The sequence below is a fragment of the Botryllus schlosseri genome, chromosome 6, assembly GCF_051294905.1.
Source record: "Botryllus schlosseri isolate E-star chromosome 6, Bs_hap1, whole genome shotgun sequence".
Taxonomy (NCBI): domain Eukaryota; kingdom Metazoa; phylum Chordata; class Ascidiacea; order Stolidobranchia; family Styelidae; genus Botryllus; species Botryllus schlosseri.
In genome coordinates this window covers 20,682,626-20,697,020 of record NC_137241.1, presented here as the reverse complement: position 1 = coordinate 20,697,020, position 14,395 = coordinate 20,682,626, and the positions used below count along the sequence as shown (strand labels likewise).

At 40.7% G+C, this 14,395-nt stretch overlaps 1 protein-coding gene across 1 annotated transcript; it reads left to right on the top strand.

Moving 5' to 3' along the window:
• Window positions 1–360: 360 nt before the first annotated feature.
• On the top strand, window positions 361–14,222 carry LOC145441452 (uncharacterized). Its single transcript, XM_080319321.1, has 16 exons — window positions 361–528; window positions 1,178–1,263; window positions 1,597–1,731; window positions 2,488–2,635; window positions 3,643–3,788; window positions 5,779–5,884; window positions 5,952–6,096; window positions 6,885–6,941; window positions 7,008–7,118; window positions 8,575–8,723; window positions 10,699–10,797; window positions 10,860–11,009; window positions 11,164–11,276; window positions 11,772–11,897; window positions 12,079–12,176; window positions 12,761–14,222. The coding sequence occupies exons 1-16, from the start codon at window positions 423–425 to the stop codon at window positions 12,762–12,764; spliced, it is 1,779 nt and encodes a 592-aa protein (XP_080175447.1). The 5' UTR covers window positions 361–422; the 3' UTR covers window positions 12,765–14,222.
• Window positions 14,223–14,395: the final 173 nt, after the last annotated feature.

Sequence of the window (14,395 nt, the reverse complement as noted above, 5' to 3'; positions counted from 1 at the left end):
TTCAACGCAAGATTTGTACATTAGAAAGAGTTTGAGAAATAGTGATATTGATATTTTTATAGTTATATTACCGACGAAACCGGACCAAGCGTGGCGCCTAATCGTCCATGTGTCATCAGAATGAACGTCCTCTGTTTATCTTAGTATAATGCCAATGGCTATGTAACCTTGCGTTAATCACGGGAATGTATTGAGTGATTGCTGAATTCTTCAATTAGATAGAGTATTATGTAGAATTCGCGTTTATAACTTCCCTAGTATACTTGGACAGTATAGTCGTTATAAATCACGAATGTTATGTTTTTATGCATAGTGTGGTCACGAGTCACTACTCGACTGTAATATTTCTAATGTTTAGACAGAATAGAATAGCATAACTTCTCGATACCCCTGGACTGATCTGCGACCAAATACCTACCATTATGCAATCGCTCTCCATGAATATCCGAATATTACTCTCCACCATCAGAATGCTTTCTACTCTATGTCTTCTGGAAACGACGAAAGCACCGTCTGATGCAACCGTAGGTGGGTTAAATATTATTATCGCACATAAGGAATCGCATAAACTGATGCGAACACCACAATCTCGGCGGTAAATCATTATAGGAGTGGTTCTAAAACTATGGGCGCACCCACTTAAGGCGGGCGCGAAACCGTGTGAGGGAAATGAAATTTCATGAACCATAAAGAAATGAGTTTAATCTCTGCTGACACTTCGAAGTTCTACCAACAGCAATATTCCAAAATATTCAATTGAAAGAAGATTTAGCGCCTCGCACGATTTCGCTGCTCTGCGGATAGTCTGAATTTCATGTTTGATAAGTCTCTCAACAGTCATATAACCTTCCATGTCATCAAACTATGCTTTGGGATTGCAAACATAACATGGTTGCTCTTGTTAATATTTTTTGATATGGAGATAAAGACAGGGTCGGGAATGGGATTATCCACTACCATCAAAACAGCATGTGTAAAAAGATTTGAGAACCACTGCACTATATAGGATCATAGGTTGATATTTCGCGACTGAGGAGCAAATTCACATTTACGCTGCACGCTATCACTGTGCAGCCAAACTATACCTGATTTGCTTATAATCTCACAGTACCGATTAAAGCAGAAACCATCATTTTCCTGGTTTTAATAATATCCTCTCGCCGCATAAACTTTTCAGTACGAACTATCTACGAAGGTTTTCCGGTAGGAATCACATGTGCCGATGCACTGCCTCCAGATGACTTGCAGGTTGAAAATGCAACCGTAAGTATCGGATATCTCCATCAGCTTTCGCGATCGCATGTGTGTATTAGGAATCGAATAGTATATATTCATATTGAAATAAACCCAAATATTTTCGGCTGACACTCGTCAAGGGTAATCGTCAGCAACTAGTAGAGAATTGGAAAGAACATTGTACATCAACAATCGTCTCAGCCGAAAATATTCGGGTTTATTTCAACATGATTATTCAATTGTATATTGAAGTTCTGTACCTACAAGAAGTTCTTTAAGTATTAGAATATAATGTTCTATTTTAAAAACTTATTAAAGTAAAGGGTCGAAACTAATAAATGAGCTGCGTAAAATGTTTAGTGCACTATATGGAAGAATGACATGGTCGTCATTAATGTAACTCTGGTGGAAAATGAAGACGTCACCACGGTTGGATTATTTCAAGCTGCAGACGAAAAATGGAATCGTGTGAAAATAAAAGTGTCCGTGTTTTCAGTAAGTTTGTAAAATTGCTACAATTTATGCGGAAGGAGAAAAGCCTTGCTGGCTTTGGGGTAGGCCTACTTGTGCAGATAGGCGAACTGAGACGCTGCTGGATAGTAGCGAAACCACTTTACTCACAGTGGTAACTAAACAATGACATATGTACGTTCGACCCTCCAGACTGAAGGCCACCGTTGCATCCCTATCGCGAAGTCCTACGAGATCCTCGGCCTCTAGCTAAAACTGGCATGGCCAAGATTCGGCGAAGGAACATTCACCACCACCTGTCAAGTCGCTTATGTCATTCATGGGAAATAAATATTTCCCCATGACATTAGTATCGATTAAATTAACAATTTTGCAAATTCAACCGCTGTCCGATTGTCTCGTAGGCCAGAGGTCGCAGACGCGGTTCGTGCTGACTTTTCCCCAGAATCCAGCCACTGGTGAGCACAAATCAGTGCTGTAAGTGACGGGAGAAGTGAGCAGGGCTGCGCAGAAACGGTCCCGGCGCAAAACTTCTGATGAATCATAATGTGGACCGCCGAGCACGGATCGGCTACGGCTTCCCATCTCACACACTGGAGAGAAGGAGATGAATATCTCTATTTCTCTCATTAATTCGAAAAATTAATTCAATTTGAAAGCCGACTTAAGAAGGAGTACTCATGTATAATAGAATAACCCCTCCCCTGACTCCTCTGTTGCATGTTTTAAATTATACAATCCACCCCTATTCGCCTGTCGTACAGTTCCTGTTTTGTTTAGAAATGTGACAACAACTCCTACTCAAATCGCTACAGTCTTATAGTGGGCGAATCACGGGATTTTAAATGTTTCAACGCAACCGACGAGAATCGGGCGATATTGACAGTTCAAACAAGCTTTACTCTTCCGTGCGTTAATGAACTGCCCGGTGAGTGCTTGGTAAAACTTGTCCGCCCCCAAACCGCTTCGATATCAGATATTTTAAAATGCAATTTCATGCTGATACGTGGGCCAACGACTATAGATACTACGTGATCCATAATGTATAGCTGTCATACGTCAGAGGTGGGCAGCCTTCGTCCGGAGAATAATAATTATACGCCCGTGCTATTTCAAATAGTTAAATTAGCATGTGTTGGCGGCCGTCAACATGCAATTTGATTTTACGGTTCAGGTCTCAAACATTTTAGAGCAGTGGTTCTCAACCTTTTTTAGACACCCCCCTTTATGATAGTGAAAAATTTAGTGACCCCTTATCGTCATATCACAAAATCCAACCGGGATGCTAGCAACCTCAACAGATTGTTTGATGGCGTGGAAGGTTATGACTGTTGATGAGAGAATTGAAAATATGAAATTCGGCATATATATAGAGAAACACGCGTGAACTTGAGGTAAATCGTGCCTAGCGTGAATTTTTTTTTCAGTTGACCGCTTGTTCGCGCCCTCTTCAGATCCTTTCACGCCCCCAAGGGGGGCGCGCGACCAGGTTAGGAACCACTGTTTTAGATATTTTAATTCAGCCCGAGCTTTCTTCGTGATTTAGGGTGACTGGATGTTTTGATTTTAATACAGTAGTGTCCCTGCAATCTGAGATCTGCCCTACAAATGCGAATTTGGAATCATCTGAGTCTCACGTATGAAGGAGGAAGGTGTTCATGATACGCTTAGGCGTTTGCAACATATTGACTATTCGACAATCCTGAATGCTGAATACGACCGTACGGAATATATGTAATCGAAATGCGGCCGTCACTAGCTGAAGGATTGAACACCTCTACAGTACGATTTTGTCACTGTCAGTGAAAGCTAAATCGGCCTCGCAATTACACGCAGGTATAGGTATCGCAAACTCATGTTACGCTGAAATAAGCCGGCAAAAACACGCAACATCAGAAATGAAGTGTCGTCGACAATGTACCATTTCTTTCTCAGCACAATTCACGCCCGTACTTAGGAGGGGTATGGAATCAAACTATACATTATGGTGGTACAAAGGATGCGTGAGGATCTTGAGAAACGACTCATCATTTGCGTACGTTGGAGATGGATTTTTTCATGGCGAGCTAGCCCAGTTGAAAGTACGTGCTCGCTACAGAAAACTAACGACGTCTTCATATAAGAGTGATATTCGTAATTATCGATCGTAGATATCGATATGCTATTCTTCTGAATCAAGGTTATTTAATGCAATATGTATGGTTTCAACATTAGATCAAATCTAGTAGGTGAACTCAATCGAAACAAAATCTAATGAATGCAGCGAGGATCATTTAAAGCAAACCTTTATCTTTACCATAGTATTAGATCAGGGGCGGGCAACTTCTCCAGTCGGCGGGCCGGATATAGGAAAATTAGGTACTTGGCTGGCCGGATTCCTGAATCGCTACATTATCCACATTGTACAAGGAATAAATCGTATTTAATGAATGTATTTAAACGACGGCAATGTCGCTTCAAAGCCATTTCTCGCCGATAATGACGAAGACAATGTGGATTTGAGAACAGCATTGTCATAAAGGCTCCTCCATGTATGCTTCTCTCTGATCAATTAACACACGGTACAATCCTTGATTAAGATTTCAAGGCGTTCGATAAGCCCGGTACCCCAAATTTACCAAGATATCAATTCATTAGGGTTGAGTACAGCGCAAATGCCGATAATGCAAGACTTCTCGTTTCGACGATCTTACGCGTAAGCCCCACTCTCGTACGCTGCGCACACGCATATATAATAACATACAGTCAGGAACGTAACAGCACTTCGTCAGCCCTTCCTAAAAAAAAAGTTGATATTGGGCCCCCCCTAAACGCTAAATAAGCGAAGCGCGCAAAAATTTCTATAATTCATGATTGAATCGGTCAATACGATCGGGGATTGCATATATATTGCTATCTTTTTTATCCTCTCTCTGTTTACGTAATCATATTTACCGGTAATAGAGCTTGGTGAGGTGTCTTGAAAAAATGTAGGGCCCCTAAATAATGATTGAACATCTTCCGGCGGACCCGTTGGTATAATGACTTCGTTACATGATGTTATTTCGTGGCCTCCTATCTGCTTGAAATCGCCCAAACTTACAAAACTAAATGACGCACACGATTTCAAATTGATATTTCTTTACTGGCTAACAATTTTTTCCTGCTGTATGGCATTTGTATTGAGGGGTTCAGAGCCCCAGGACCGGAACATTCGGCGCCAGCTATTTAGTCGCCAATGGACATTTAAACATATGTGTATAATTGTATATATATATATCTAAGTTTTCGGTCAGCACAAGGGCAGTCCTTTTCGGCCAAGGTTTTCTCGCTGCTGATCGTTCTGGTACCCAATAATGAAGGTAATTATCAACATTAAATCGCGCCCAGCGCAAAAATGTTCTGGAAGTTGTATGAATTTATAAAGAAATATATCAAAATTCATTTACAGTCACGAAATAATTTTTCCCCCTTCGAGCCCCGCTCCCTCCAATTCGGGGGTTTAGGGTGCGGCAGTTACGGTTTTGCATACAGTCGCTAAAATTTGACGTTTAAGCAAGAAGTTCGGAATTTCGGCAGACTGGGGCCGCGGGCCACACTATCATGTATGACGGGAAACCCCCGGGCTGTATGTTGCCCGTCCCTTTATTAGATGAACAGAAAAAAGTATAGTCGAAATAGCAACTGGTTATGGTCCACATGGGCTCCGTATACTTACCTTAGCCACTATTACAATCAGAAAATCTCGGTTTTGAAATATAAATATGTAATGAACAGCTTCTTGGAGTTACAAAACTTCAATATACAATTGAATAGTATATTCATATTGAAATGGACCGGAATATTTTCGGCGGACACTCGTCAGGGGCAATCGTCAGCAACTAGTAGAGAATTGAAAAGCACAGCGTATATCAACAATCGTATAGCAACAATCGTTGATATACGCTGTTTTCAATTCTCTACTAGTTGCTGACGATTGCCCCTGACGAGTGTCCGCCGAAAATATTCCGGTCCATTTCAATATGAATATACTATAACTATATAGTATATATGTATATACTATACATCAACATATGTGATGCTATGTCTCAGATAAAAAACGCATCATTTGTGTCCACTCCCGGTCATTACTCCTGCGTAATGGAAAACTATAGTGGAAAAGTATTCAAGATAGCAACAATGAAGCTATGTGTTAGAGGTGAGACTTGGATTATGTTACTAAGCATTATAGTGATTCTGAAACGTGAAATCGCCCTTTTACGCAGTGGCTGACAAGAGGAACATGCCTTTCGTGGTGACATCGCGCCGTGTTTATACAACGAAAGCGGGTACTGATCTGAAAATAAAAACGTACGGCCACACGGCTACCAGTCCTGAGTCGTGGTCACAATTCATATATTGGAGGTTCAAGTGAGAATACAGCTCTCGTGATTACGCCTCTGCAAAGCAGCGCGGAGCGGATCGACATATTCTCTGGTCCTACTCCGATCATCTTCGTTAAAGCTCTGGTCCGGCTCCTGTCCGACTCCTAGGCCGGATTCTAGAAATGACCGCGATCCGCGCCGAAAAACTTCGATGATAATTATTTACTCTCCCGATGGTATTGAATATTGATTGAAACAATGCAAACGGGAAATTTAAAACTCAAAGATCAAGTCAAACCCTTATCCGAAGTAATTATGCCAACTTAGACCTAGTATGTGGTGTATTTTCATGAACGTTTCACTTTACCTATATTGATTGGAAGGTGGAAGAGGGTAAGGCTGTCATATTCTTAGTAAAAAGTACTGATCCGGCTCCGATCCGGCTCCGGCCAAAATTGATAAACTCCGGCCGGATATCAAATCCGGCTCCGGTCCATGCCCCACTTTGCTGCAAAGCAATGCTTTTTCTCTATTCCATAAAATAATCTAATTCACCGCTGTATTACATGCTGCGTATTAACTCTATTTTATTGACGTAGATATGTGGATATCTCGACATCAGGCCATGTCTGTTATTTTCGTGTAAAGTGAATGATATTTTGGACATAATCATAGCTAGATTAATGAAAATTATAGATTTTGATTTAAAACAAGGGCTTTCAACTTTTTGTAACTGAACGACACAGGTCACAAAATGCATTGCGAATATAGTCCATTGTAATAAAATTTGATATTACTAATGTTCAAACGTAAATTCACCGCATTACCACTCAGTGAGGAAGTTCTATGCTGGCATATCGTCGGACACGACAACACGCCGGATTGCTTCGAGTAAGAATCGCATGCTATTTCGTTCTACACCGAACCGACAACGACAGTTCTATAATTCTTACGAAGGATCCTACAAAGGAAAGGCGTGTATTGTAGCCCGATCCAACAAGATCATGGTATTGCTGGTAGCATAACGCCGCATCACGCAGATAACTTCACAGCAACATTGTGGATAAGGTATGATGATTATATAGGTATACAGACATCATGTGGTATACACGGGACTGTGCTATATATGCATTCAGCGTACTTTAAATTTCTGTGTTTGTGCCTTTCTCGGAAGCATGATAATAATACATCAGTAGCATTGCTAAATAGAACTGGGAAGAATTCGGTCTCGGGGGAATTTTATTCTTAGTATTAGGCTGCCAGTCGAATCGAGCATTAGAAGGCCATTCATTCTGACGTCATGGCAGTTCGATTGACTAATATGCCCCCCCCCCCCTACCGCATAAATCATTTGGTGATCCTTGACAACCACCGGCTTCATAATTGTTACGACAGTGCGCCAAGTTGGGCACTATTGTTAAAGAAATCTATTTCTGAACTATTCCTCGTGATACGTGATCTGTATGAACGACCCGGTCGTGCTGTCAATGACCCCGCGACGGGAAGAAAGTATATCGAAGTGACAATTCTCTATGGAAGAGGTGGGCCACCTTTTTGCTATTCACGGCCGCATTTCAATTACTTATGTAGCCTACGGCCTCATTCCAGGACATGGCCGTATAGAAGTAACTGGGCGCCAAATACCCACTTTTTCATATCGGCTGACTATACGTACCTACATTGCGAGTGCTCATCATGCTACGAATAGTTACTGTGATTCGTTATGGTCGCGCCAAGCGTGAAATTTGTTTTTCAGTTTCACGAATCAAATTCGTCAATATTATTAGTAGTCTAGTTTCACATATTACTATCAAATATGTATTTATCCTTTCTCGAAAATTTAGGGCAAGTTATAAATGATGAATTGATTATGCATCTTCGGGTGAGCCGGTTGGTATTGGTCCCTATGTTGCATGCTGTTATTTCTTGACCTCCCATCAGGATTGTCGGTATAGCGGAAAGACATAGGAATCTCCCAAACGCACCAGAAATAGATTTCCTTCGTGAGGAGCACACGATTCAAAGTTGGCATTCGTATATGGGCCGCATCATTTTGCTGTGCTGTTCGCGTCTACTGTGGGGCTCAGATTGCAAGGGGCGCTACTATATTAAAATCGAAAAATGAAGGCACGTTGAATAGTGCGCAGCGCGAAGAAAATTTCAAGATTAATTAAAATCTCTCGAAAATTCGGGAGGCAATGTGTATGTCCACAGCCGCCAACACATACTAATTGAATTACGTGTCGACGGCCGCACTAATTTCCTTCTGCGGCCGCAGGTTGCCCGCCCCTGCTCTATGGTAAAATAATAATGTACGCCTTAGCGCTGTATGGCGTATACGCTAATTGTCTCTCTTTATTCGACAAGCATCGGTATACAATCGATACTCGATTTGGATTCGGGTATTCGAATCATGGCACGCAGCCCTGCTGCTAATAAGCCCGCACAGGTATTAAAACCAATCCAAAAACATATTAGGAAACGCGAAACACCACAATTGCAAACATGCTCAAATATTTGCCAGAAATGTCTCCAAACGCGATGAAGGGAAATATGTGGTAAGCCTGATAACAGTACATGGTTCGGTGAACGCAACCTTCAACGTTTACGTGCGCGATGCAATTGGAGAAGGAGACTCAATAAAACTGAAAATGGTTTTGATTGCAATCACAGGTGAGATCCTGCTGGTGCATAGGAATGAGGAAGCAACGATACTATGCATGTCTCAAAGATGGTGCGGAACGAGGCAAGCGACAAATACAACTTTATAGATTGGGAGTGGCGATAACATATGCTTGAGTGCAGGGACAAATTTGAGTAACTGATGAGTGACACTATTCCGAATAGAGTACCGGTATGAGGATTTCAGTCGAGAGTACCAATCTTGGTGACGTCGTAAAAGTATAAATGAAGTAGAAATAATGACAGTTATGCGCCAAATTAGTGATACCTATAGGGCGACTTTTTTTACCCAAAAATTGGATGATATTGACTAAAAATCTAAATTTTGACATTGTATGACCTTAAAAAAACTTAATTTTGACCAAATTTTGACCTAACGTATGCAAATTAGGTGTTTTCCCCACATATAATGTTAGAATTGTGCTACTTATCTTCATTTCTGGTTAAAACTTTCGCGGTAGTTTGGCCTGAAAAAATCTTTTTTGACGCATAAACTGACAAATGCTCATATGAAAAAACTTTATTTTAACAAAACCTGGCCCCTAAAGAATTCCAGTCACTACATCACCTATTATGGTAGAAATAATTAAAATTGTTACAGTGCAACGAAAGATACTTCCCTACATTCTCGGGTAGAAAGTGTCTGTCCTTACTAAGTAGTTTGCCAAGAATGGAGAAAGAACGTTCAACAGCAGCGCTTGATGGCTGACAACAATGAAGTTGTGCGTACACTGCTGGTGACACACCGTGTTGCTTCATTCTAACAATGGTGTCTACATCGCAATTTTACATCATGCGCTTCTTTATATATGGACCATGCAATGCCCGCGCCGTCTTGCTTCAGTTAGGATATTGCGGTACGTTATGCATGACATCATATGTCAACCTATTTGTTTCATTTGAATGTTTATGATTCACAATGAGCAGACAATGGGCCGTCTGCCACGGAAGATGTCGTAATTTTGATATTTCAGGTCAAAATATTCAGTTCTTTAGGTAAAAAAATCGCCCCAGTGATCAAATTCACTGGTTGAATTAATGGAGGAGAAGTTTTCGGCAAGTTATAAATGATTTTGCATCTTCGGGTGGGCCAATTGTTATTAGTCACTGTGTTGCATGCTGTTATTTCTTGACTTCCCATCAGGATTGTCGGTATAGTTAGGAGCACACGATTGCGAGTTGGTATTTCTATATAGGGCGCATCATTGTCCTCTGCTGTTCGCATATGTATACTCTGGCTCTCAGATTCCAAAGGGCGCTAGTATATTAAAATCGAAAAACTAAGTCGAATTGAATCGCGCGCGGCGCGTCGAAAATTTCAAGATTAAATAACATCTCTCGAGAATTCGGGAGTCAATTCGTAAATCGGTATTGCATGTCGACTGCCGCCAACACATATAGGCTACTAATTACGTGTTGACGGCCGCACAAATTTCGTTCTGCAGCCGCAGGTTGACCACCCTTATGTAAAACTTCGCACTGGGTGTATAGTTTTAGAACTAGAAAAATCGTTCTCACTACTCGACACGAGTCATCACAATTAACACCTTATTCGGATTTGAGTACTCGAATCATTGTGGCCTATTGCCATACGCAGAGAACTGATTTTGTCTCTTATCGCAATGAAGCCATACGCAGAGAACTGATTTTGTCTCTTATCGCAATGAAGACATCCGCCTCTAAATATTCTCGGAATCCAGTATGAAGCTTATCAATGTTTAACGGTGGTATTTCGGAATGTCTGATTGCGAGAACATTCACTGATCCTGCGAGTGTCAACATCTAAATAGCTGCTGTGGCATATTCTTGCACTGCTCCGGTACATCGACAATCCCAGCTTCGCGCCATGCCTATAAGCTCATTCACTCATGATGACGTTACACTATAATTTCAAGTGTTCGTTTCCGGGCAGCTTACCAGAGGCGAATTTCGCGGAAGTCAATAAACTGAATTATATATGCTCCAGGTCTTCTGTTACTGCCGTCGATTGTTCTTCTGGTGCTGTACAAGCGGCGGGTGGATGTACGTTACCTAATCAAGAAGGTTTTCGTTGGATATGAACTCTGTGGGTAGCGGTTGAACAAAATTAAGTTGAGTGTATTGTATAATGCTGCAAAAACATTTTAGCGAACAAGCCAATAGCATTTTTAATATACTCGCCCGACGTGGGAGAAGAGATGAAAGGAGCTTTTGACATGGTTACGGAATTCATTGGCGGGAGAAGGGCTTTCGATCGAAATAACACACATGAAGCTGACGACACTAACCCCGCAGGACGTTGGTTAAGCTTTCTATGTTCATTGTTCAATCAAAAAATACAGCCCCGTTTTTTTAAATCACCAGTTTAACCTACCTTTGATAATTGAGTAGATTTTCGAGCCTTTTGATGCTATGCAATGCATGATAATAGATGCGGTATTTTGTCACGCAGGATTGGTTTACGATCACACCGTCAACATGATGGCAAAAAGTCACCGACTGATTATATTTGTTACAACGGGTCTGTTGAACGGAAACGATACGGAGAACTTCGAAGTCTATGAAGTAAGACTGGTATAGAGTCAGCAATATTTCGTTTACGAGATCACTGTCCGGCCGATAGCGCCGCGTCATATCTTTACAACCGTTGCAAATGTATCGTGCAGTATATTAATGGAGACATGTTGCTCTACGTCGCGAAATTGTGACTGATTTGCAGCTTTCAGATCCATAAGTTTGCACCGGTTCTATAGAATCTTTTTGTAACACAAAAGGCTGGAAATATGACATTCTTAATGAAAACCATCTGGAATTCATATGCATTACAACACACACAATAGGATTATGATATGAGTGTTTCCACTTCATTCTGATATTTTGTTATTATTTCATACGTATATAGTACATGTACAATGTCATTGATCGTGGTGCAAAGTGCAAAATGCCGTCAGGCGATAAGCGCCACATCATTTTGTTTAAACAACAACAACACACGAGGATGTATATAGACAGATAATGTTGCCTATATTTCGAAGGGGCATCTATATATTCATTTCATAGGCGCTGGAAAGCAAAATACAGAGGGATCTCCCAGTAATCTTCATTTGTAACAAGAGAATGCGACGAAGAATACTTCATGAGAAGTTCGGGAAAAGCTTCTCAATAAGGACTATGATGTCACAAAAGGTTGGGTTATGTCCGAAACGCATGCTTGTGCAAACTGTCGCGACCGCCAACCAATGCAATTCTGCAGCTCTTGGTTTTAAACCCGGCTTGTTGTCCAGAAGAAATATTTACCCTAAATTCCCAATAATAAATTTATATCTTTAGACCGATATTACAATTCGATTATTACTTTGTTTTACAGAAAAATAACGTCATTATATGGGACGAAAACGATATTACGCAGTTCACCAGAACACTTTACGTAAAGCTGCCGAAAGTTCGAATCAAACCATTCGATAGGTAAGCTGTAACGTGCATGACGATCCCCAGTTGCTGATACATTCCACCAGTGGTTTTGAACCCGTGTTTCGAGGAACACTAACGTTTCAGGGAGTAGGTGTAGGCCGTAGGGGTTTCGTGGCGGTCAGGACACATACTCAACTCCTACATATGCTTCGTGATGACACGCCCGCCTTGGCCATTACTGATTGCAGGCGATTAGCCACTATTAGTATTGCAATTGTGACTCTGATATGATATACTATGAATTTTCAATATAATCCATTTGTTTCGAATGAAAATCATATTTTAAAGGTTTCTTACTTTACCACCCAGATGAGGCACAATATTAAATGTATTACATATGTAGAGTTCGGTGTGTATTGTGGTATCTTTTTTTTACTTAACGAAAATTTAACGTTTTGCGAATGCTTGCAGTCCGCAGTTTAGTTAAGGTTAACAACCACTGCATTACAATGATTATATGATCACAAAACCGCAAAAATGATACGGTAAATTCATGGACACATTCACGCATTACGTTTAGTGCTGCAGCGATAACATATATGAATGATGTCGATCTCAAATTTGTGTTTTCGGTCCAGGTGACTCATCCAGCTTTTTCAAGTTATTTGCGGAGCCGTTCGAGCAATTATTGACGTGAAGCATTACCAGTTATGACGATGAAACATTGCGCCACCACATGCGGAAGCCATCGATGTGTTTTCGCCGTCCGGAAGTCTCAAGCTCATATATACTCTTGACTGTCTCATGTAAAAATCTTCAGCGCAGATTTGTTTGTTATTTAGGACTTTTCGACCGCGGTCGTCATTCGAACCACTCCGGGGTGATTATACAATTGTATAGCGCATCTTTCTGATGAAACAAGGGATATTGCTTCATAACAATATTTTGCATTCGTCCACTAATGTTAGGCTTACCATATTTTGGAAATGTAAAAAGAGGACACTTTTTCAGGAATTTCAGACATGCAAAACTGGAGAAGAATTCTCAAAAACCGGTAAATTTTTCCCACTTCGTGATCGGTTGACTAAAAAAAAAATAAATAAGGTCTTCTTTTCGCTCAGAGCTAAAATAACCGCTTTTCCCTCCGAAATACCCGCCGGAGCTTCACTTCTGCGCTAATTTGCGGCATTTATCTCGCAATTTCCTCTAAATCTGACCTAAATTTTTAAAAAAGAGGACAAAAGGGCGTCCTCCGAGGACACTTTCAAAAAAGTCAAAAAAGAGGACAAATCCTCTTAAAAGAGGACGTATGGTAAGCCTAACTAATGTGCACTTATATTATCAACAACGGGTTCTGGCAAAAACCTATTCGAGAATGTTGCACCGCTTTGAACAGTTCGATTTCACCTGACTCATTCACATGATCGTTTATGAATACCAAGGACTGGCGAAAAGTAGTAGGTTTTTGAAATTGAAAAGAGTTTCAGGGCTCATTACTAAGGTATTGTCTGAGGTCACGCGACGGGTGTTTTCTTTCCGATGAAGTGTCGGTCTAGCTAACCAAAAACAATTATAAACTGAGACGAGAGCATGCTAATTGCTAGCAAAGCAATCCAAACATATTATTCATAATATATGCCGGCCCTATGATTTTTACCATTCCGCTTCACACTTTCCTAGTACTCATATAAAATGAATTCACATTGACTAATCAGCTATATCTTTCTGTATATGCCACAAATATTAATTTTAAGACAGACAAAGATCCGTGTCATTATATAGTGTACTGGCACGTACCTGGAAACACGCTCTGAAATAGGCATGCGACTGGTCATTGGGTTCTATGTGTTCTACAGTGTCTCAGGACGAATGCAGTAGCTCCTCATATATGTTATCCTCTGTCAAGCGCAGTGATACATTATATAATCTTGGTCTACCATTGAAGAAATCGTTAGAAATCAGTTTAGAAAACGACACATATAGGTAATAGGTATGGTCCAAAATCTGTTTCGTATCGACATTGGTACAACGGACACAATCGTCACTGGAAGTTGTGGTATTCCAAATAGAAATTCGAAGCACTTGTTCAGTTGAATCGCAATATCGGTAATATTTTGCTAACCTGTGACTCAACAACGGTCACGGTTGCGTATCACATTCACACGTTTGCTGTTTATGAAATCTTTGTCGCTTTATGAATGTAAATGACTCTTACAGTCGGGTATGACAAGCTTTCTATTTCGCGTATAGGCAACTGCTTCAAAATAATATCA

What these genes read in the sequence shown, in the direction of transcription:
- LOC145441452 (XM_080319321.1), top strand. Translation starts at nt 423, where the DNA reads ATGCAATCGCTCTCCATGAATATCCGAATATTACTCTCCACCATCAGA. An exon ending in GCGAGCTAGCCCAGTTGAAA is followed by an intron (nt 3,789 to 5,778) that starts GTACGTGCTCGC and finishes GCTATGTCTCAG; the next exon opens with ATAAAAAACGCATCATTTGT. An exon ending in GGTTTTGATTGCAATCACAG is followed by an intron (nt 8,724 to 10,698) that starts GTGAGATCCTGC and finishes TATATGCTCCAG; the next exon opens with GTCTTCTGTTACTGCCGTCG.